This window comes from Parasteatoda tepidariorum, chromosome 10 (genome assembly GCF_043381705.1).
Source record: "Parasteatoda tepidariorum isolate YZ-2023 chromosome 10, CAS_Ptep_4.0, whole genome shotgun sequence".
NCBI classification, from domain to species: Eukaryota; Metazoa; Arthropoda; class Arachnida; order Araneae; family Theridiidae; genus Parasteatoda; species Parasteatoda tepidariorum.
The window spans coordinates 3,850,345-3,875,921 of NC_092213.1; the positions used below are offsets into that span (position 1 = coordinate 3,850,345).

At 30.7% G+C, this 25,577-nt stretch overlaps 2 protein-coding genes across 6 annotated transcripts in view; one reads left to right on the forward strand and one right to left on the reverse strand.

Moving 5' to 3' along the window:
• Positions 1-10,278, forward strand: part of LOC107444570 (aquaporin-9) — a 73,586-nt gene extending 63,308 nt beyond the window's left edge. The window contains exons 4-7 of one of the 2 annotated variants that reach the window (XM_043043780.2): positions 439-554; positions 4,921-5,138; positions 6,461-6,624; positions 8,139-10,278. In XM_043043780.2, the coding sequence (XP_042899714.1) occupies positions 439-554; positions 4,921-5,138; positions 6,461-6,624; positions 8,139-8,158 (518 nt within the window). In that variant the 3' untranslated portion in view covers positions 8,159-10,278. The remainder of the gene's footprint in view (positions 1-438; positions 555-4,920; positions 5,139-6,460; positions 6,625-8,138) is intronic. The other variant, XM_043043779.2, reaches the window with a different exon arrangement.
• A 1,992-nt stretch (positions 10,279-12,270) lies between these two features.
• Positions 12,271-24,765, reverse strand: LOC107444579 (protein broad-minded). Of its 4 annotated transcripts, none has more exons than XM_043043778.2 (3): positions 24,476-24,765; positions 23,154-23,255; positions 12,271-16,740 (listed from the first exon to the last, which is right to left on the reverse strand). In XM_043043778.2, the coding sequence occupies exons 2-3, from the start codon at positions 23,154-23,156 to the stop codon at positions 13,390-13,392; spliced, it is 3,354 nt and encodes a 1,117-aa protein (XP_042899712.1). In that variant the 5' UTR covers positions 23,157-23,255; positions 24,476-24,765; the 3' UTR covers positions 12,271-13,389. The 4 variants fall into 4 exon arrangements, with proteins under 4 accessions (XP_042899712.1, XP_015914236.2, XP_015914245.2 ...); XM_016058750.3 differs by lacking the exon at positions 24,476-24,765 and adding an exon at positions 24,348-24,455; XM_016058759.3 differs by lacking the exon at positions 24,476-24,765 and adding an exon at positions 24,342-24,432.
• Positions 24,766-25,577: the final 812 nt, after the last annotated feature.

Sequence of the window (25,577 nt, forward strand, 5' to 3'; positions counted from 1 at the left end):
TTAAAGCCATTTGGCATCATTGTGTTTTGAGATTCTTGCGAACAATGTATTTGATTACTTANTAAATTATGATGCATTTAATATTAATGATGCATTTAATATAAAAAATTATTTATTTAAATTATGATACATTAGCAGTAAATTTGTGCTTAAATTTATTTAAATTTTTGCTAACTCATAATTCTAATGGACGATTCTTAGGAAAAAAAAAAAACACACAAGAAAATATTTAAACATTTAAACCTAGGGAATTTAAACCTAGTGACCCTACTTATGTAGGGTCCCTAGGTCCAGGCCTCTCAAGCCTTACGATAAATCAGGCCATGTTGTGGATAATCTCTTTAAATTAGATTCCAGAGACATACAGTACAATATGCGGGAATTTTCTATAAGGAAAGAAAAAAGAACAGTCATTAATGGAAAGTTCTCTTAATTTAGATATGCTGGACCACTTTGATCCAAATCGTACTGTGACTGGCCCAACAGCCACTGCACTCATCTGGGCGACCTATCCAAAACCTCAAGTCTCTCTTCTCACCTGCTTACTTGATCAAGTTAGTTCATTCTTTTTCTTCTTCTAATAGTTAGTTCATCTAATTAGCTTTATTCCTTATTTGCCAGTGGACTGAATGATTGATTTCAAAACTAAAAATATCGGACTCGATAGAAGAATGAAACAAACATTATGTCCAGTGTGATAATCCATTAATCCTGTAAATGTCTCATGGATGGTGTTTTCTACAGTAGGGAAAGCTGCAACCTCGATGCCGCCTAAATTTCCGGGTTACTGTTTCCGTTGTATTTTAAAGCCATTTGGAATCATTGTGTTTTGAGATTCTTGCGAACAATGTATTTGATTACTTCTTACTTGTATTTGCAATGCTAACAATACTTGTGTTTACAATGCTAAAAGTGTTAACACTAACATAAGATGGTGCACAGCTTGCAACAAGAACAAACAGTAATAAACCTATGGAAGGAGACCAAATCAAGACCGCCAAAAAAAGCGAGTTATTCAAAATCTAGCAACCATATCACCTTTTTTAACAATATATCTCTACATAACTAAAACAAATTTTCACTTCAAACTCACCAGAATTACATAATAACATTAATATCTTATGAAATATGGCAGATTTGAGGTCAGAAATTGCCTAATTTATTTCTTTTATTGAAACCAAAATTATCCGTTTGAAAATATCGCCTCTCAGAATAACATGTAGTAAGCAGCTGCAAACTTTTTAACCGGAACTAGAGCAGGCATACAGCTCGAGATTGTTATTGTTTACATTTCTACTGAAAACACCATCCATAAAGAAATTTTGAAAATGAGTCACAAAAGCTACCAATACTAGACTCATTAGGAAGCTCTTGAAAAGAATACGAATGGCGAAAGGATTGTAATCTAACTTGAGATTTTAGATATTTCAGAACCAGAAACTCGCATTGTTCCATGGATGGTGTTTTCCATATCAATGTAAACAACAACAATCTCGAGCTCTTGACATGCTCTAATTCCGGTTAGAAAGTATACAGCTGCTTACTACAGCTTATTCTTCGAGTCGATATTTTCAAACAGATAATTTTGTTTACAATAAAAGATATAAAATAGATAAGTTCAGATCTCAAATCTGTTGTATTTCATAAGATACTAATGATCTGAGTGAGTTTGAAGGGAAAATTTGTTTTAGTTATTTAGAAAAGTATTGTTTGCTAGATTTAGAAAGAACTCGCGTTTTTGGCCGTTTTAATTTAGCCTCTTTTAACTTGTTTGTTACTATTTGTACTTGTTGCAAGCAGTGCACCATCATACGTTAGTGTTAGCATATTGTTCGAGCGGTGGGATTAAGTTCATTTTACAAAATTATCATTGAGGTTTAAATTTCGAAGTTGGTATAGTGTTAAGAAGGTAAGAAATGTTTTAAACGATTCATTTTTCAAATACCGTTTCTAGCACCTTGAAATGACAGGTCTTCAAATAATGCTTTTTCCTTTAAACACAAATAATAAATCAAGTGATAAATACACGTATACAAGAAATATTTCTCAAGAAAGTCTCAAAACACACAATGAAGCCAAATGACTTCAAAACGCACTGAAAACAGTAATCCGGAAGTACAGGCTGTCAAAAGCTGGCAGCGCTCCCTAGTGTAGAAAACACCATCCATAGAATAGAACCTCCTAACTCGGTACGGCAACCTACTTTCAAGTTATAACTAATCGATCTGGGTCATATATGACTCGCAACTTTCGTAAATAAAATTTTCAACGCTTTCACAATAAACATACAATGCCACCCTAGTTATTCCACATTTTTTGCTCTTTAAGAACACCTCTTGATCTTCTAATTTTTATCACGTAATATTATCTCTAGATAACCATAACAACCCTATAAGATAGAACTGTATTGGTTGGGTTTTAAAATAAGCATCCTTAACGCGTGTGTCACCGTATTTTTAAGGAAATCTCCGTCAAACCACGAGCGCTCCTTAGAAGTGCTCATTTTGTGGTATAGTTATGCGAAGCTCACAAATAACAGATTGAATTAAATTAAAATTTGATTTGTAATAAATGAAAATTAAGTACATTTTAAATAAATTTTCCTTCATTACTCAAAACAATGTAAATTAGTTTTATATTATATTTAACCGATGACTGACATTCAAAGTGTTAAAATTATATTTTTAGAATCCTTTTTTTCGAAACGAAGAAAAAAATATATACAGTGGGTGTTATAAAAAAATTTCTAAAAGAGAAAAACACTCAGTTAATATCTAATGAATCAATAATGAGGAAGGTGACTCTGAAATCATCAAAACTTGTTTGATGGCCTGAAGGTAAAGGAGTTGTCAAGAGATTATTAGATTCATCTCCAAGTTTCAGCAGGAAATCGAACTGATTTTGTTGTTTTGAATCCCGTCTCTTTCTCAATAGTGGTTCATTGGATTTTGTTTTTATTCCTTGCTTACATATTAATTTGTGTATGACTTGTTGACATACATGCTGAAAATATATATTAAAAGCGGTGGTTACCGAGCACCTGATATATTAATATGTCAGGTGTTCGGTAACTTGAGTTTAAAAAGAACTCTTTCAGCAGTTCAGATTTATATCCACCAACATTCATCAAGAAACAATTTCCATTTTTTTTCTCTTTTTAAGCGTTTTTAAAGCTCATTTTTTTTCCAAAAGCATTCATTCATCATTTTCCAGTGGTACATTTGAAGAAGATGTGGCTCCTTGCCTGATAGCATTTGTGAGATAATGTTAGGAGCAGAGCAGGAGCATAGTTCTTGCCGCATCACACCTAAAACTAAACTAATATAATAAAACCACCAAGTTAATATTTAGAATTAAAATACAGGAAAATTGGTCAAAATTTAAATATGAAGATTTCACCTTAGACGTGTATTTTTAAACTATAGAGAGAGTGTTCTATAAATATTATATTTTTGCTATCCTTGTCGATCTGTTAAGTATACAATTGATATTTAAGTGGAGGAAAAATAAAAACATTATTGAATCGAGTCATGCTATTGAATAGTGAGGAAGTTGGGAAGGAAAATAGTAAAACAAGTTTGATTGCTTGAGGAAATATGAAAGTGTTTTTAATAATCACCTTTCAAATTATGTTATTTTTTTAATATATATCAATGGATATGTTGTTCGTGAAGTGATTATTTCAGTAGCAAAGCTTACTTTGGTATTTTAAAATGTAAAGTTTTCAGGAAAGTGAATTCATGTAGAGTAAACCATGAGGTGTTCCAAATGCTAAATCTTTAAAATATCGAAAAATAAATAAATTATGGTAGAAGATTATTCCCCAACTGCGCCATCCTGACATAATTTGTTTGCATTTAGATATTCTGATAATATTCCTTCCGCATTTGAAATTGAATGGTTTACTTTACCTGAATTCACTTTCCACCAAACTTTTAATGACTTCTGTAGCTGAAAGAGTTTCTCTCTTTATGTAGCGTCCGCTGAACTTCTCATTCATAATCAACTATCTAAAACTTTATAGTTCTTTTAAAACAAATTACACAAATTCTACCTTGCCTCAAGTTTTTTTTAACCTGCTGATTATTATTAAGTAATTATTTAAAAGTGGATATAGTAAAACTGTACTTAGTTTAAGATCCGAGATTTAAATTAAAAGATACTGGGTATGTTACCGAGAATGACCGAAATCAAGAGAATGCTGACTTGAATGTCAACAATCCCATAGTCGCTTTGGCGAATGTCCGAAATATTTTTTATATTCGATTTGATATTAATTTATTCGTTGATATTTATTCGATATTTTAATATCTGCTGAGGAAGGTGAAATATCAGTGTTCGGAGTACCGGGCAGTGTAGACCTAGTATATATTTCGGACATTTATCAAAGCGACAATGTGATTGTCAACCATTTCTGTCATTCACAGTAACACAGTTTAAGTATAAGTCATCCAGTAAGGCTGACAAAATAATTCCTATTGCAGGTAGTAGGTACCGGACTGCTGATGTTCACCGCATNATTTAACCATTGTTCACATACTTCAAGAGGGACAGCCTTAGCTTCTCCATGAAGAGTGCGGAAGACATTGTGTGTGTGTTGCAAAGGAAGGGGAAAGATATCAGCTCCTAGGTTTTTTTTCTTGCTTTAAAAGATCAAAAAAAAAAAATTGAGTTAAAAGGAGTAAAATTCGAGTAATCGAGAATAATGAACATGAAATTGAAGATAAAAGGGTCGGGACCTCATAAAAAAATAGAGTTATAGTAATATTAGAGTTATCGTACTTCGAGTTATAGCGAATTGACTGTATTTCGGACATTTATCAAAGCGACAATGGGTGATTGTCGACAATCACTCATTTCGGTCACTCACGGTACACAACTTAAGTAAAAGTAAGACTGACAAAATAATTCCTATTGCAGGTAGTAGGTACCGGACTGCTGATGTTCACCGCATTGGCTTGCATTGATGAGAAGAATCTCAATTTGCCGAAGTGGATGCACCCCATGATGCTTGGATTCATGATATCTGCACTTGCCATGTGTTTCGGGGCAAATTGTATGGCACCTCTGAATCCTGCAAGAGACTTCGCCACCAGATGTTTCACAGCAGTTGCTGGATACGGAGCTGAAGTTTTCACGTAAGTATATATAGGTGGCGGAAAGATGTTTCTAATTCAATTCTGTCAATCAACTCTGAAGCCTTGCCATTTTGAACCCAATCCATAAGACAAGGGGTCTCCTGGGTCAAGCATTGGGATAATAGTGGAGAGGAAAACCACGAAAATCTTCCACGGTCAGCCCAAAGACAAGATAGCTAAAATTTTATTTATAACCGGTGTTGAACAGCTGACCTAATTATGAGTTTACGACTATTATTACTCTTCTCCGTGGGCTTTTAGTTGTGAACCCAACACAAAAGGCAAGGGGACTTCTGGATCAAGCATTTGAACAATCTAGCCTCCACGGAGGACTTTTCGATGTCACTTATCTGGATTCGCGTTACGTGAAGAGAAAAACCACAAAAGACCTCCCATGGTTAGCCAGACAGCAAGAGGACTCTAACTAATGATCCGTCTACCACTGAGGATATTTTACGTCAGCACTGTGGTCGGTGTTAGTCGGTAACATAATTCGCTTCAATTAGCTACCGCTGAGATTTGAACCTGGGTAACCTCATTGGGAGGCAAAAGCTCTATCCCCTAAGCCACCGCGGTTCTAATAATAAAAATTGTAATGTAAGCACAGAGTAGATAATTTTTTTTGTTGTTGTTTATGTTATTGGTTTTATGAATGTGAAAATGTTCATTTACTCATTTCGGCCAATTGTTACGAATTTGGAAAAATATGATTTGAACTACTCGTACAACATTTATTTTCCAAACTTTCATTATCTCTTATACACGTACGAATCCAGTAAAATAATTAAACCCCTCCGTACTGTTAATTTTAACTATCTTTAATACGTTTTTATTAATTTGCTTTCATAATTGTGAAATCGGCATTCGCATCTTAGTTTTCAGCATTTTTCCGGCCAGTTAGAACACTCAAATCTCTTCTGAAGCTCCGTGCGTGACGACACTACAATTTTTGTTATCTGGTCGCTAAAGCAGAATTTATTGTAATCGAAACTTTGATCACTTTCTGCCGTATACAAACTGACAGCCACGAAACTAAAATAATGACATTAAAAATTTTAAAATCTATGTTTTTCAAATTGACTAAAAACAGAAATTAATTATATTTTTGTCAGATTTGAAATGAAAAAAAAATTCACTTTAGTCATTCATTTCAATCACCACCAAAATCTACATCACCACTTAAATAACATTTTATTCACCTTTTTAGTCTACTTCAAAAACGTAACTTATATTTCTTTATTTTTCTTACAAGACATGCCAATTGTGTAACTTGTTTATTAATCTATTGTAGACATCCAAATTAAAATCTTTTCTTCTGTTAGTTATCGCCATTATTGGTGGGTAGGATTAGTTGGACCTCACCTTGGAGCCATTGTTGGGGGATGGCTGTACTACTTAGGAGTGGAATTGCATTGGCCATCCACAAAAGATGATGACAAACTAGTCGAAAGACACGAGCTTACTGTCGCTCTTAACAGTGCAAATGGTAAGTCCATCATTTATTGCCTTTTGCTCTCAATTCCGAAAGAAAAGGGAATTTTTTCCCTAACTAAATTATGTTCAATTGTGATTAGTTTTCAACTCACTTTTACCTTCGCAGTCGTATTAAGTTTGTACGAGGTTACCATACTGCTCGGAATTAATTTTTATTGGATGAACATAGTATGCAGGATAATGAAAAAAATAAATTTGAAAGGAAGAAAAACATTATTATTGTTAAAAAAGGCAGCATGGTTGCTATATTTAAAAGTGATTCGCTTTTTTTCTTCACAGTCCTGATTTGACTTCTGTTGACTTGTCTATTACAATTTATGCTTGTTGCAAGCAGTGCACAGTACATATGTTAGTATTCAGTTACAGAGACAACGTTTACTCGGCAAATTATCCTTTAGAACTTAGAACACGCTCGACATACTGAACTCTTTGAGGCCAAATGATCTCAAAATACGCTAGATAAAGTAGCCTGGAAATATTGGCAGTAAAGAGTTTGTAGCGCTCCCTAGTGTAAAAAATATCATCCACACGTTCGGTGCAGTGACGTCAGCTAAGAATAGTTCTTACGTTAAGTCTGTTCTACTGGTTGAGACAGTACATTTATTAGAACAAACTAATGCGAACAAAACAAAAATTTAGAAAAAAAAATCTTCTCTTGTCTGTTAATTTCTCTGTATGTGTGTGTTTTTTTAAAATCATCCTTTTCTTTATCTGTCTCGCGTTGCCATTTTTTGTACAAAATATATTGTTCCAACTACATTTTAAGTTTTTCACTGTACGGATCACTACTCAATCATAAATAAGAGTAGGTATTGGTTCAAATTTTGTCTCTGTAACTGTAACCGTGAGAGCTGGGCAGTCGTTTATGGCATAATTTTTGAGTGCATATAATATAATGCAAATTTACAAAATTTTATTAACTTCACTGAAACGATAAATTATCCAGAGTATCATATGTCAGCAAAGTTATTTTACAATCACTCCATATTTATCGTTTTAGTGTGATGTAACCTCTGCCGAATTATTTTATCATCCTTATTCTACTGATGAAGGTGCAATTCAAATTGTTTTAATAAAAGAATTTTTACTATTTGTGATTAGGCAAGGATTACCTGGTTGGTAGGACGTTGAGCTCGTGCTCATGAGTTCGAATCCCGCCGGCCGTAAAATGCCCGCGAATCAAATAGTGATTGGTTCACGTTAAATCAGTCAGGGTTACAAAGTTCTCTAAGTTCCCATAATAAATTAATACCTCCTGGGGTGCTGAATGGGTACTCCCTATAAAACGGGCTGTGACGTGTACACGGTTGAAGTCATGTTCTTGGCCATAGATGGCACCACTAAAAAACAAGAAACGCACCCTTTGCTTTGAATTTGTTTGCTGGTATTGGTAAGTAAGTAAGAACAACTATTTGTGATTTTTAAGCGTTGTTGTTTTTAATGATATTTATTTATTGCAAAAGTTAGCCTGAGTGATGTTTTAAATTTTTTTTTCTTTCTTTACAGACCGAAAATCTGCTATTTAAGAAGTGACTATGTAGAATAAAAACTTAACATGAACTGCACATTCAAGACTAAATCATCATTCTACATGATTTGAAGCATTATATTAACGATTCGAACATGAAGTGGTGGACATGTTGACAACAGTGCAGTGCTGTGCTATAGTACTTAAATTATATTAATATAAATGTTTTGAACATTTAGTACATATTTGCTATATAAATGCAAGTTATTTAAAGCAATATTGAAAGATACTTTTTTTACGATGCAACAATTTCAACTTTCATTTTGTTATTACAAAACATTATCTACTGCATCATGTTACTTTCATTCAAATTATTATTTACATAATATACGTTTTCTAATCCTTAATTATAATTTTAAAATCCACATCAAAAAGGAAAATATTAGGGGTCAGAAATCAATATTTAAAATAAAACTACTAAAATTAGACAAATTCTCATTGGCGATCGAAATGGGCTACAGGTGGTGTAGAGCAAAACTTCCTACCTATGGCAACAGTTTGCCATTTGCGTCGGGAGAGTCATAGGAGAAGGAAGTACGTTAGTTTCTTTCTTGATATTCAAATAGATTAAAAACTCTTAAGTTAGGAAACTAGATGGAAATAAAAACAAAATTGAACATAGTTTAAAAAGAATATAATTGTTAAATACAAAAACATATAACTCAGAAGAGGGGAGAGCAAAGGAGTGAGGGTCAAGGCATGGAATCAGTCAACTCCCCAGATGGCATATTCGAGATCGAATCGCATTCGAATTAAGAAAGGTAGAACATTAAAACCTTTTTATTCTACTAGAACAAGTTAACAGGACAATAAAAGGTGCTTATTAGAATCTCCTTTAAGTTTGCAACTAGAATTTGATGTTCTAACACTTACCCTCTTCAATAGTGGTTTTCCTATTTTAAATATTAATTTGCAATCCCTAATGTAGAAGACACGTTTTGATGTGGATTCTATAAGTAAGCTGCCATTACAAATCATCCTGCAATATTTTTAATGTATCGGCATTTTTCAAGTAGTCTGATATTACAGCAAGAATTTTACAAAAACACTGAATCATGAGTTGTAGTCATGTCTGTTTAAAATTGAGTCTCTATTGATCTAAATAGTGAATCATAATCAGAAAGATTCATACTATGCGGTTTTGAGAGTTTCTCCAGACTAAAAGTCTGATGCTGTGGTAACAAGTGAAGGGGCAATGGAAGAATGAAGGGGCTGGTTTACTCAGGCTGACTTATTTGAAGATTATGACACGACTATTAACCTCACACCCTTATAGGAGGTCATTTTTCCTCGTTACTATAATACCCGCCACGAAGCGAGACTGATATCTGGAGTTCTCCAGAAAGCCACACAATACTTCAAAGACATTGCAGTTGTGTTTTACCATGCTTTAGAACAAGTTTTTTTGTATTTTCTAAAAAAAAGAATTTAAACTGAATTTACCATATCGATAACTGTGGTCTACAGAGATGATGACTAGAATTTTAAAATGCAGAATTCAAATAAACGTGCGTTTTATGTCTCAGAACTACGGTAGAGAAAATTTAAATCTGAGTATAGAGATCCAAAACAAGAAATTGGAAGAAAAAAAAAGGTTGAATACTTGCAGACATAAATTTTTTTGCTGAGTACGTATCATCAATATTCTATTAAATCCAGGCTCTTGACTTAATATAATATTTTTCATTTTTATTTAATATACTGATACACTACTGACCAGTACATTAAAAGATCAGAGGCAGTTATGACCCATTGTTTTAGGGTTAAGATTACTTTTTTTAGGTCACTCCAGCACATAAAACAAAGCTCTGGGACAACTTGTACTAATAAAGAAAATTTTCTTAAAACTTTAGTATGATAAATGTCAGAGATTTACATTATATTCCACTGAAATTTTGTAATATGAAGCTATTTAATAATATTAAGAAAAAAAAACTTTTAAATCTGTTGATCAGAGTAATTTTTGTAAACATCTTGTAATAAGTAATAAAATTTTAGTTTTATGGATCTTACTCTTGAAAAATTTGTAACTGAACAGTGTGATAATAAATATGCGACTATTTTCTTTTCAATGTAAATGTTTGATGTGAATTATTGATATAAAATGTTCAAAAACAATCTGCTTGTAATTAATTTATTTTCAAATTTTAGCAGGAAATGCTGATTAAATAACTTCAGCTAAATTTATGGCACTAAAACTGCAAGTTATATGTTACGTAACTTGTAGTGTTTTGTATTTGAAAGAAGTAACAGAACTTGAATTTTATTTCTTTTCTCCTGAAAGTACTCTTTAGTATTAAGAGTTCTTTTGGTTGCTGGTAAGACACTGGACTCCCATTTGTGAGAACAGGAATTTGAATCCAGATGGCCGAAGACTCCTCGTGTAGTAAATGGTGACTGCTGCACATTAAATCTGTCGAGTCGCAAAGTCCTCCATGTTCTCCTCACAAATCAATACCTCTGGAGGTACTGATCCAGGAGTTTCCTAGTTTTCTGGATTGGTTCAAAATTACAAGGCTACTGAGCTGAACATCAGTAGTAAGCCCATAATTGGGTCGGCTTTTCAATTATGGTTATAAAATGACATAGGATTCTACTTTCTCCACTTATGAAGAACTATATGAACCCAATTTTTTTATTAAGTGATAAAATAAAAATTTGGAATACCTTTGAAGAAAAATGCTTACGTCTATAAAATTTCAGTCAATGTTCTAAATTTTTAATTTGAAATTGGGTACATATAATTCTTTGCAGGTGGTCTGACAGTGATCCTCAAGAGAAGTTAGGGTACCAATCAAAAAAAAAATTGCAATAGCCTTAATAGAATTAGTGTAAATGAATAAATTATGATAAGCTCAGGGGTGATTGTGAGCCCAAGTCAAAATTCTGGAAAATTTCTTGTTTAAAAAAAAAAAAAAAGCAGTTTAAATTGAAAGAAAATTTAAACAAGGTTTTTTTCCCTTTTGCTCAATATTTCTTAGTTTACTTAAAATATATTTAAAATTTTACACATACTTATACCATTTACATATACCTATGATGACCTGGAGAAGTAATTAAAATTTACAAATATGTCTTTCCTTCTTGAGTTTATGATTATAACAACTATTTACTGATAAAAAATGAATATTAATCATGAATATAAGCTTATAAAGTATCTCTCTGACTCTTCTTTATAAACAAATAAAATAAGCAGTGTTTTTAAGTTCCACCTTTGAAAATTTGATTTCCGGAAACTTCTGTGATCAATGATTTTTTGAAACGTCTGGATCTTCGATCTCCGGAAACTTCCGGATCACTGTTAGCGAAAATTCCGGAAATCCGGATTTTTTCCGGAGCACAATCAGCCCTGTAAGCTGTTGATGCTGCAACTTAAATAAAAAAAAATTTTCACAATGTTTTCAATAAAACTCTAAAGTCACAGTTATCCAAAAAGTTTTTCCTCCAATATATCAAAATAATTTTCCAATATATTAAAGTAAATAATAACTGCCACTATTTTATGACTTAAGTTTATTTATAATAGTTTGCTTAGAACAAAGTAGAAGACAGAAATTAGTAAACTTGACCCAATTACAAAGCAAAAAGTTAAGTTTTTCATAAATGTTTATTTATGAAACTGGACTTGACTATGGTAAATTTATGTCCAGGGCTTGAACTTTGATTTAGCACCAACTTTAAAAAATATACTTTTTTGTTTTGTTTTTATAACTTTAAAATAGTTTNTGTGAAACTTGACCCAATTACAAAGCAAAAAGTTAAGTTTTTCATAAATGTTTATTTATGAAACTGGACTTGACTATGGTAAATCTGTGTCCAGAGCTTGAACTTTGATTTAGTACCAACTTTAAAAAATATAGTTTTTTTGTTTTGTTTTTAAAACTTTAAAATAGTTTTTTTTAAAAAAAAAAAAAGAATTCCTAAATTGTTACATTTAAAAAAAAATCTTTTTTTACAAACTGAAGAGTTTCTAAATTATTGAAATCTATAAAATGGTATAATAGTATTTTTTAAAGCATTGTAGCATTTTAAATATTGATTTTAGAATTTTCATGACATTTTTAAAAAATTCTAGTCCATGGTCATTTCTACAAGAAAAAGACTATTAGATAGAGTTTAGATGTGTTTTATTTTTTTTTAGCTAGAAAATTAGATTTTTGATGTTTAATTCACACTTTTTAATAAAAACATTAAAAAAAAAATCCCAATTACAATCCAATCTGTGCACATTGATGATGACACTATCACCATTGCGTCATTGGCCACAAAATTCTAGAGCATTAACTTCCATGATTTTCTAGATCCACAATGGGCTGTTGTGGGACTCTTTAAAAAAAAAAAAGAAACATATGCTACACATTAGTTACTTTAAAGCTTTTGATTTTACAAATGAAAGACTCTAGGTTTTTGAATAGAACATGTAGCAATTGATAAATAACGTTTTATTCAACACATTCATGGTTTTGTAAATGGGTGAATGTCTTTCCGCATTACAGTATTTCAATATCTAATAACATGAAAAAACTGATATCAGGGGTCTGTCTAGGTTTTTCTGAGAGGTACTTATTTTGTGAAAATTTGGACATAATTTGTGAAAAATTAAAAATTATATTTATAAATCAACACAAAAATATGGTTTTATCGTTGCTCAAGGGATACAAAAATAAAATTTTAAGAAAAAGTATGTTGTGAAACTACCGTTTTTCCTAAAGTTGAATTTGTGAAGGTACCGCTAAACGGTAGTAAATTCAGCCTGGACAGATCCCTGGATATGCAGAGAAGATTGTGAGTTAAAATACGGCTTTTTACGTACAAAACTGTCAGTGGGTTAAATAATGTGCGTTAAAACAACAAATAACAAAAAATAAATAATTTATGAATAACATACATCTATACAGAGTGGAGTTCAAAATATCAAGCAAAACATGAACTAAACTAAACTCAGCGGCGTGACAGCCCAAGAGGGCCAGGCCTACTGTGCCCATCTCAGTTTTCCTGACCTTGGGCTCTGGGGTGCAGGAGCAGATGTTCCGGTCAGGTGGTCAGCCGAACGCGGAACCCCCAGTGTTTAGTTCCCAAGCATGCTTGGCACTCATTTATTGACCCACTGAAGGGATGAAAGGCTGAGTCAAGCTTGCCCGTCCCGAGGATCGAACCAGAGACCTGTGGCACGACAGCGGGAAGCGCTACCGCTCAGCCACCGGGCGTCAAGTAAAACATGAAAGTGCTTTAATTTACATTCTTAAGTAGAGGTTCCATGTAACTAAAGGTAAGAGACAGTTCCATAATATAGTCTATGTAATGCTGCATTTTATAGTGTTTAATTGAATTCTTTTTTAAGTTAGTTATCAAAGAGCAATCGTGAGAATTTAATAAAATATAGCTTTGGAGATGTTTCAAAAGAGATATGAAAAAATAAATAGAAAACATTCCCGAGTACAGCACATTCAACAAGATCAAATTCGAAATTTCACTAAAATCTAAATAATTCCAAAAGCACTGCCCTATCCAGTAACTAAAAAGAGCAGATGGTAAAACACCAAAAAGTTGAAAAGCAGAAAATACATGTGGCAATGATTTTTTAACAGCTATATCACACATTTCTAATATCACAGAATGAGCTTTGCTGCACATCGTCATGTTTGAAAACAGGGCAGGCCATATAATAAAAGAATTGGGTGTCTTAGAGAAGTTTCTTAAGAATGACCATGATACATTAATATCCTCACAGCACATGAGATAAACAGTGCAGACAAATGTGTCTATTTTATTTGATTTCGTCAAGCACTTAGCAGCTTTCAACAATTGTTCCAATTTTCCGTCTTCGTCAAGGGTCATTCGATTCAGCAGTGATCCGTACCTCTTAATTAAGGACAGTCCAACAAGTTCTTCTTCATTTAATAAATATTCAGCACTTTCTAAATTCGGACTTTCGAGACTGTCTATTTCAATATTCAATATATTTGAACTGAGATTAAAAACTTGAAAACAAAACTCGTTAGACGGCATACCATTTGTCTTTAAATAATTGAGAAAAGTCTCCTGCAGCTGAATTTCTTCACTTGACTCCATTCCCGATTCAAGCGAAATAGTTTCAGGCTCCAACTTCGATTCAGTTGGATTGATAAAAGGTTTATAAAATAATTCAGGAACAGGAAAAGAATCCTTGAGCCACCACTGGTAGTCCTCACAATTGACAAAATCTTCCTCGGGTAGAATTCGTTCGCTCGATCCTCCGAAAGTATACATTTTAACCAAAATGTAATTTCTTAAAATATATTCTAAATCAATTACAGGATTTTCTTCCACAGTTATGTGATGGTGTTGTTGTTCAAGCATAAACTCAGAAAGACAATACTTTGCTTCTAAACAACAAACAGCATGTACACTGGTTGTTAAAAGTGCAAGCACTTTAAGAGCTACGATACCGTACTCTTCAGAAACAAGACATTCCTCCGTAAGTTTTGGTGATAGTAACACACTGTGCAAGAGCAGAGTTTCTTTGTTGTCTTCCAAATCTTTAATTCCAAGTAAATCGAAATTAACTACATCACAAAATATGGATGGCATCAGCATTTCTAATATAGATTTCACCATATGGAAATTATCACTTACTTCGATGAGTTGCCATATAATTGAAGACAAACGGAAAACTACTGTTCTGTTTAAAATGCTTTCCACTGTAATACTGCTACTTAAAGCAGTAGACAGAGTAGCTATATCACAAGAACAAACAGATCTCTTAGTTTTGATGTCTTTTAACAGTTTCTCTAGTAAAATATTCAACGTAGATTCAAAATTTGACGAATCTTGAATGCTATCAATACAACAAGGTTTGTTAAGTAGTGCAATATTTACATTTAAGAAATTTTGCTCAATACTTTCAACAATGTCGTTATAGCTCACCTCATTTTCAAAAGGCTTTTTAGATAATATTTTTAATGTATTGCTTTCATTAATCTTTTGCCACCAAATACAAAAGTTTCTGGTGAATTCTCGGTTTAGAAATAAAGAAGAGGGGGTAGACAAAAAGTTCTTTACAAGAGCAAGAAGGTATTTTTGAATGTAGAAATCTGTCCGAACAATGCTAGCTGATTCAGGTGAAGAATTCGAAGAAAAATCAGCACAATAGGTGAATATTTTAACAACTAAATGTTCAAAATTAAGATTGAGCTTAGTCGAAACTGAAGTACCCACAATACCTAGAAAACTGCCAGAAAGACACTGAATGGCAAAACACATAAGATTAGATTCATTTCGTTCCATTTCAGAAAAAGTTGAAACTAGTATTTTTAATAAATTTGCATGACTCACTAAATTAATGTCTTGATTCCAAAAAGCACACCAGGCTGATGAGATCACGCCAAAAACTGGCGAGCAACAGTTGATGCATGCCACCTCACACAAAACACTTGTACTTTTCATTATAATTTCCAATGCTTCTGACCAACAAGAAATAATTCCCCCACATGACTTAGAATCAAATACTTTTCTCCCATCACAGTATTGTAGAAGATAAGAAAGAAAACTTAAAATATGTGTGATTTCAGCAATAAATACAGAATTTTGACAACAAACAAAATCGGGAACACATTTTTCCGAGATTAAATTGGAACAAAATGTAACACAAAACTCCAAAACTGAAGGATCATTTTCAAGAGCGATCAAAAAAGCAGTTCTACTTAAATGACCATAGAGGATATTCTTCAACCATTTCGCTTCAGGGTCACAGAGGGCAAAACATGTCCAAACAGGAAAAGCATTTCTCTTCTCATTATAATCCGAGAATATGCCTAAGCTCTGAGCGCTGATGTTTTCGATCACAGATTGAGGGTAACGTAGCCAGTGGCCAGATATCGTTTGGAGAAACTTGTTTAAAATGGCAACCACTTCAACCGAGGACCTGAAATTATCGATAAAAGTTGCACCCGTCTGATGCTGGCTTAAATGTGGAAGCAGGCTTCTATGCATGTACTTAATAAAGCTGAGATAGCTATCTAAGACAATTTTGGATTCAGATGACGTTAACATTTTCATGAACAATCTCATGGCTGCTGTTCTTAAAAACACTACATTGCTTGACAATGAGTCGTGAAGACCAATTTCTGCATCAGACCAAAAAGATTTGTTGGTCAGATGCTCTAAGGTTGGTAAACGATGCAAAGTTTCCAGAGCTTCTAGTTTCTCAGCATTTGTTCCAGTTTTCAAGCTATATACGGTGCTTTGAAACTGGTCTGGACTTAGAAAATCAATCGACGATGTATTCAGACTTGAGGCTGAACTACACTGAGAAACATTGTCTCGTTTTTCGTCTTTTGGAACATAGGAGTCTTTGTCTTCAAGAAGATTATCTACGTGGTTTAAGAAAGAGGATAAGAAATTGGGAAAGTCTTCAGATTCTAAGATATCTTTTGTAACGTCGTCCACTATGCTTTCAGACGTAGAGTTATTCATCGAAGATGTGCTTTCTTTGATTTTGTTTGATATTACGTGACCAAGTTTTTGCTTAGCTTGGGACTTCAGATGGTGAAGTAGAATTGCTTTAAAACTTTCCTTGTTAACCAGTTCTTTGAAATCCATCTAAAAACAAAAATTGTGCATTTTTAAGATGAAAATAAAAAATGCAGATAAATATTTCTTCTTTTATATGACAACAAATAATCGTTTTTAATCAGAATAAGAAGTTAAATTTAAACCAGATAACACAATTAGTAGTTTTTTAAGGAAAGTAAATATGCAACAAAATATAAAAATATGAATTACTCGTAATATTTCTTATTTAAACATTTTTAAACAAAAATTGCATCTAGAAATGAAGGTGAATAAGTTTAAACATGGAAATGAAAATGCAGAAATGATATAATTTTTACATGACAGCAAACACTTTTTATGAAAACTTTATATTAAAATCTAAAACTGCAAGATAATAGCATTTAAAAAAAAAAAAAAAGCTCTGATCTAAAAGTTATGTTTAGAAATGGAAATGATGATGAAATATAAGATAACTAAATAATAATGGAAATAAAAGTTAATTTTACAAGATTAGTTAGATATAATTAATTACAACAAAATAAAAACATCTAGGATGTAGATATAAGGCATATTACGATACAAAACTAGTTAGCTTTTAGTAAACATATATATATATCAGCTTATTTCGATTTTCGTTTCTAATAGGTCTTAAAGGTGCTATTTACATTGGGTGTTTTTAAAAAGTGCTTAATTTTTCCCTTTCCAAAATGAGATTTTTTCTTTACCATACTGATTTCCGCCATGAATTATACAAAAAGAAATTGTTTTATTAAACGGTTTCACAATGAATTCAACTCCAATTTATTTCAGCGTACCGTCGGTGCATAGCATATAAAAATGCCAATAACTTCACATGTTAGATTAAATACTTGGGGGTCCGCATGTGTGTATACTAGCTGGATTCAGTGGATGGGATTTTTGCCTTCTTATGTGTAGCTCTGCTGCATTTTTCAAGAGATTCTAAATTTCAAGTTTACTTTTTCCACCCTCTGAAATTGAACCGAAAAATCCCTCAATTTTTTGGTGATTAAGAGGACCATTGTAAATTCCCCCCCCCCCTAATAGCGAAAGAAAANTTCAGTGGATAGGATTTTTGCCTTCTTATGTGTAGCTCTGCTGCAGTTTGCAAGAGATTCTAAATTTCAAGTTTACTTTTTCCACCCTCTGAAATTGAACCGAAAAATCCCTTGATTTTTTGGTGATTAAGAGGACCAACTAAACATTGTCAATTTTTTCCCTCTAACAGCGAAAGAAAATTTTATTTTTCTTGTTAATTTCATCGCTCGTGACGCACCATCGTCTTTGTCACTGGCAAGCTAACAGCTTTCTCAAGATATTCTATTTATAAATCAGTACCATAATCTTTGAACATGACTTGGGGATCATTCACTAATTATGTATTTTCAAGTGGGTCCCCAGAACCGTCAAGAATCCCAAAGCTTCATCACCTCAAAAACTCAATTTTATTCACAAATTTAAGAATGATTGAAGAATTTTAAGCAAAATATTTTTACTTGAGGGGCCATTCACCAATTGCACAAAATTTTTGTAAACTTTTATTGTACTTTACATTACTTTTTTTTGCTTATTACTTTTCATTAATTATTACATTATTCCTTTTAAAATTTTCAGTATTCTTGAGTTGTTTTATGAGAACCCAATAGTATTAAGAGCCACTATTTTCAAAAATTATGAAGTAAGGGGCTTTTAATACTTTAAATGCAGCAAAAAATCTTATGTTTAGTTAGGTAAAATAATTCCGATTTGCTGTTCCAAAAAACTAAAATAATAAATTCATTAATCTCAGATTGGTTAAATATTAAGAATGTAGTTGTCCTACAAATGTTTAGTTTCAATGCACATTTCAAAATTATAATTTTTTTTTTTAACATTTCATTAAAGAAATTTAAATATTCAACCGAGTAACAAATGATAGTAAACATTTTTAGGGTTTATTCACTAATTTACATTTGTAATATGAGTTTATTAGAGTTTTTTTAGTTTGCTTAATTCTTTACATATAAATTCGGTATGATCAATAATATTTATCTCGTTAACGTTTTGCTTAACATATGTTTTATAAATAGCTTTTATTTAAATCTAAAAAATACACTTGATAACCTTTTTGAATAATAGTTAATTATAATTTTGAATTAAATTTTTTTACATAATTAAATAAAGATATTGTTAATTTAAAAATAGAAAGAGTCTCTTATAATAATGAATATCTTCAAAATTGTGCATAAATTGTTTTTATGGCGGCTAATATAATCAAGAAAAGAGTTCTTTGTCAGAAACTAGTTATTTTATCATGATCATGTAAAGTCTTAGAATTTTGTTAATGCATTTGCATTTTCTTAATGTATTTATAAAAAACTTTCAGCAATAGGAAGAAATTTTTTACAGGATAATACAGGGATCCTAATTACAGGAAGGATTGGGATACAGGAATCCTAATGACAGAATAGGGATTTTGATATAAAAAAAACTGGTTTTTGACTCGACCCATCAAAAACCTGTCGAAGAACCATTGTCAGTCTGTTAAAAACTTGGGACAAGTTTCTTTATTAGCATTGAGGACATTTTATTAGACATTAAATCATGCACAATACAGCTAAAGAAAAAGTTGTGGTCTAAAAAAATTTTTACAAAATTTTTTATTTTTAAAAAATTTGTCACCTTGCTAAAAATCATTAACTGTCAAATACTTGCCAACCCTATCTGGTTATATTTTTTCAAATGCTTAAAAATATTTTTAGAGTGCTTGAAAAGTGCTTATTTTTTGTCGAATAATTTGGATATGCACTCTGTTTAATATTAATAATCGATTCTCATATTTATCCGTGATGTAAAAGTTACGCATTGTGATCTGTATACACACGTTCGAAAAATTATGTGGGTCCCTATCTGGGTTACTTTTCACTAATTGTCGGTCCCTATTTCAAATAATATAAAACATTCTAAATTTTAAAACAATTACAACATTTAATACAGCATTATATAATACAGCATTTTTCTAGCATATTATTGTTGATTTTTTAAAGTTATCAGAGAAAATTATACACTTTGAAAATGAGAATAAAGACTACAGAATTACAAATACTTTAAATCCTTTAACAAAAGAAAAATTTAATTTTTTAATCAAAAATAAAATTTGAATGTAAGTTAGGTTTTTTTAACATTATTATTTTTCAGAATAATCTATAAAAAATCAAGAATTGAAGATTATTTCCTACATTTTATTTATTTCTTTTCAAATTACTGTTTCATTTGTTAAAAATATGACATGAAATGCTGCCCACTTTAAAGATAGAAGTAAAAATCTTGGACTTTTGCTACTTTTTCTCACATAAATAAAAAAATAGGTATATTTAACTAAAATTTGTATAGGTTAATATTATATACAGATTAAATAAAGACTAATTAATGAGATCTGATATTCTGGAATCAATTTGTCCCCATTAAAAAAAATAGAAATGAAAAAATAAATAAGTAAATTGATTAAATTTTGAGTAAAAGAAAAATATTCATAATTAAAACCAACATATTTTGGGAGGAAAATTTTAAATTATTCTAAAAGAATTCACAAGAATTTAACAATTACAATTTATAAGAATTCAGAATTTGGACACAGAAAAAATTGAGTTTTAGAATTAAGGTTATAGAAGCTTAACTGTTGTTAACCCGGGCAAACAGAGGAAGCTATAATTTTGATCAACAGCACTTGGGTATTCAATTTAAAACTTAGAATTTTTTAAAAAATTTTATTTCAATTTTAAATTTGTTTACATATTTTTTTTCTTGTTTTTAGTCTTGTTAAAAATACATTTGATAACCTTTTTAAATAATAATTAATTAAAATTTTGAATTAAATTTTTTTTACATAATTAAATAAAGTTATTGTTAATTTAAAAATAGAAAGAGCCTCTTATAATAATGAATATCTTTAAAATTGTGCATAAATTGTTTTTATGGAGGCTAATATAATCAAGAAAAGAGTTCTTTGTCAGAAACTAGTTATTTTATCATGATCATGTAAAGTCTTAGAATTTCGTTAATGTATTTGCATTTTCTTAATGTATTTATAAAAAACTTTCAGCAATAGGAAGAAATTTTTTACAGGACAATACAGGGATCCTAATTACAGGAAGGATTGGGATACAGGAATCCTAATGACAGAATAGGGATTTTGATATAAAAAAAACTGGTTTTTGACTCGACCCATCAAAAACCTGTCGAAGAACCATTGTCAGTCTGTTAAAAACTTGGGACAAGTTTCTTTATTAGCATTGAGGACATTTTATTAGACATTAAATCATGCACAATACAGCTAAAGAAAAAGTTGTGGTCTAAAAAAATTTTTACAAAATTTTTTATTTTTAAAAAATTTGTCACCTTGCTAAAAATCATTAACTATCAAATACTTGCCAACCCTATCTGGTTATATTTTTTCAAATGCTTAAAAATATTTTNTTTGCTTCTTAGATTTAGATCATTTTAAGCTTTGTTCCAGAATGACATGAATTTCCCCTTCCTGCTTGAATCGTTCTAGTTCAAAATGGCGGATTAATATTTTCATAACTGTTAAATTTTTTTCGTTTTCCATATTTTCAGCAATAATATTTTTTTTCTAATATTTTATATTTGATTGATTAGATATTTTAATGCTAAAACATTATTCCCCTTAAAAATAGTGTTTATTTATTTTTTGCTTCTTAGATTTAGATCGTTTATTAAATCATTTTAAGCTTTGTTTACCTTGGGGGTGTATTATACGGAAAAATCTATTATACGGACTTCTGGAAGTCCCACCGATTCCGGATACGCGACTTTACACTGTATTCAGAAAAAAAAAATGAATGAAATTTAAAAAATTACACAACTAGAAAAGACACTTTTCTCAACTAAAAATATTTCTACTAAAAACAGTAAGAAAGATGCTTACATATTCTTCTTGTTATAATGATTTAAAGTAATAAAAACTACAAAAAAAAATATATTTTGGGAAATATTATATTATTTAAGATATATTCAAGAAATCTGGAGAGATCATATTTGAGTAATACGCAATATAGTGATCATATTTTGTTGCAATAGTCTAATATAAAACTATTTAAATCCAGTGATCAAACAAATTGGTTAATAATCTGAAAAAAAAATATATATTACTAAATTATTTATAACAAATTACAAAATATGAAGGGAAAAAAAAAGATTACGTTGAAGTTAATGAGGCATTGAATTAAATTACACTATTTATTCTTTCTAATTATTGAGCTTACTTGCATATAAAAAAGGTTCCTTGCTTATTTAAGCAGAGGCATGAACAAAAATAAATGTTGTCAAACACAGCTAAGGCGCACTTCTTATTTTTTATTTTATTTTACACTGAAAGGTGCCTAGGTTAGCATGTAAGTTTTGCTTGTGATTTGTATTATGAATATTTTGTCAGCAATTGTTTGATGTGACCAACCAATCCAACCATTCGGTCAGGGTTACAAAAAATAAGAGATTAAATCAATTCAATGTTTAGCTAAGCAACATTTTCTGTCAGTTATTGGTAAGACAATCCACAATTTTTAATTGATCTGTTTGCCGTACTTTAGTTCTGCAGCTGAACTAGTTGTGCAATTTATAATAAAATAGGCAAGGGGCCTCACATTGTAACTCTTCAAAGCTTATCCACACGTAATTTTAGAGCGAAAGGGGTTTCTTAAGTGGCCTCTTCCCTCACTATTTTGGATTTCAGGTTAATTTTTTGATTTGCGCTTTCCGATATTTTTTTGAACACAACAAACTTTTAATATTCAACAGCGCAATACCTTTAAAAAAGACTGAAAATAAAGGGATCACTAAAGAGAAACATTACCTGATAATTTTTTAAACTTCTGTGGAATAAAATAATTCCTAAAATAGAAAATATTGTACAAATAGAAATGAAGAATAATGCACCATACATAGATATCTGTTTCTTGAAAAGTCAATCCAATTTTAAAGATAATGTTTAATAATCAAAATTAAGTAATCTCTTTCACTTTTGTTTTCTCCCCCAAATTATTTTTGTATATGTGCATGATCTGTTGAAAAATTAAGTAAGAGAATTTTCTTCTACTTTTTTTTTCAACCCACATCTTAAGATTTAGTGCAGTTGAATATTTAAATTGCTTTAATGAGGAAAGTTAAATTAAAGTTCCTCACATCAAATGAAAAAAAAAAACCTTGATTCATAAAAAAGAAAGCCGAAACGAATGAAAAATAAGAGATGTTGTTTTTATAATTTTTTATCATTACATTTCCTTATTCAGAAAAAATTCTTTCTCTTTGAATTTATGTAAGTTTTAACAGTTTCAGAAACAGGAATTTTCATTGCATTATACAAATTATAGATTTTATTCACGGCATACTATTTCTACTGTTATAAAGTAAAATATCAACATTTATTTAAACAAATCTTATCATACCATTTCCCAACAACAGACTATTTGAAGGGGAATTTTTTGACTCTTTCGATCAGCTCTATTCTGAAATATAGTTCATATCTTCAAGACTATAGCTTTGCAACACTGAAAACATTAAAATAAGTTTATTTATTACCATTGACTTATACACAGAAACATTTTAATAATTTCACTGAATAAAAAGATATATAGAACAGATATTACTAAAAATTGATGAAGAAAACCGAATTTTCTCAACGGTCAATATTTATTAAATTTAAAAAAAAAACACTTCTAAGTGCCTCATTTTATCTTTATAGTTACAATACGCAAAAGATATTAGAACAACTTTTTATTTAATGTAATAAATTATTGAAACATGTTGGTTATGAATTCTGGAAAATTAGGAGGCAAAAGAATTATTTATAAATTGAAAAGTTTAAATTTATGTCCAAGGATTTACTATAATAATCTTTTACAGTTTAACACTTTTAAAACTAGTTTGCAAATAAGTTGCAGAATTTACATGCTTACATCATTTAATTTTGTAAATAATCAAAAGTATACGTATAAGCTAAAAAGTGGTTCTAAAGAAAAAAAAAAAAATGCTTAAAGCTGCTGTTTTTTAATCTAAAATAATCCTACAGTTATCAAAATGTCCATCAATTTGAAGGGTTATCAAACTTTGACAGTGATAATATTTGCAGTAAAGGTTTCATACATTAACTCCCTATGATTCACATCAAAAACTATCCAATAATTTTTATTTAAGTTTTAGAGATTATCTAATCAAATCTTTCCTTTAAGCTATTGTAATAAATTTGTCAAAAGACCAAATGTCACTTTTGTTTCGGATTATTTTAAAAATCACTCTAAACAAAGTGCTTTAAAATGATGATCAGAATTAAAAATTATTTGTATTTTGTCAAAAATGGACATACATAAGGAGAAACAGAGTGCTACCACAGATTTCTCTTTTGGATCTTTTCTCGACACCGATTCCTTTACGAATTCTTACAACTTAAGAGATGAGAGTAAGATAATATGTTCTAATCATATCAGAAATAACTTGATGCAATATTTATTTTGTTCAAGAATTAAAAATGAATAAAATTTAACTCCAGTATAGACAAATAAAAAAATGCTATGAGAAAATTAACAATACAGAACAAATATAACTAAATGAGTTTTAATATTAAATAGAAAGGTTACTTGTACAGCAAATTTAACTTCCAAGCTGCCGCAAAACAAAAATGTAAACAACAAACACTTAAAGTATTTTAATACTTTTCTCTGCAAGCTGAGTCATATTCATTATTATTAAAAAAATTCCTGCTTATGCTTACCAATCGTAATCTGTCATTTCGTGTTCTTAGGAGTTGTTTTCACTAGTGCGCGCGTGAATGCAACTCATGAAACTCTTACAAGCGCGTGAAGGAAATGCGGATGTGTTTATGACCATTTTCACTGTATTCGACTATTCGCGATCGCAACACTCGAATACGCCATCTGGGGAGAGACCGGTTTCATGCCTTTAGCCCTTCTCCCTTCCCTCTCCTCCTCTTTTCAGTTGCATAGGAATGTACTACGATATTTTCCCTTTTCTTAATATTTTTCCTTTTTATTTAATCAAAATATTTTTTAAAATTTCCATGATACTTTTCTTTAGAACTATGTTTAACGCAGTTTTCAGTTTCATATAATGTTTCAAGTTGAAAGATTTTAATCTATATGAAAATCAAGAGAGAAACTAATGTACTTCCTTCCTCTATGACTTTCCACACGCTAATGGGGAAAGCATGTGAAGTGTTGCCATAGGAAAAGAGTTCTGCTCTACGCCACCTGCAGCCCATTTCGATCGCCAATCTGACATTGTTGATTAATAAACATTAAATTAATGAAATTTAATAACATTACTTGGTTGTTGAAAATATATTATTATAGAAAAACAAAAAAAAAACAGGAAAAAAGAAAAAAATTATGATTCTTTGAAAAGGAGGGAGATTACAACAGAAAAACAAAAACACATTATTAGGCTCCTGATTAAAAACTTTATTCGCTTCAAAAATATATAGTAAATAGGGCATAACAGTCGACATATTACAAGAGCTCAAAAATAGGCACTCATCTTTAGCACTTAGACTTGAAACATTTCGATTGTTGTTTTGTATTTATATATTTTTGAAGCTAAAAGGAAGTTTTTAATCAGATAGTATTTTACCGCTTCAGTTTCTTGGGATGATTTATATAACATTTTAAGCTAATTCATTTCACTCGTAAGAACATTGAAAAATTTTATTAATATTTGAAATAATAAAACTGTTTTATCTTTGACAATGTTAACAGATGAAAAACATTTCAAAATCTTTTACACACACAAACCCCAAAATTTTTTAAAATTCTAATTGTTTTTCAAGCTGAAAATTTACATCACCTTTAAATTATTAT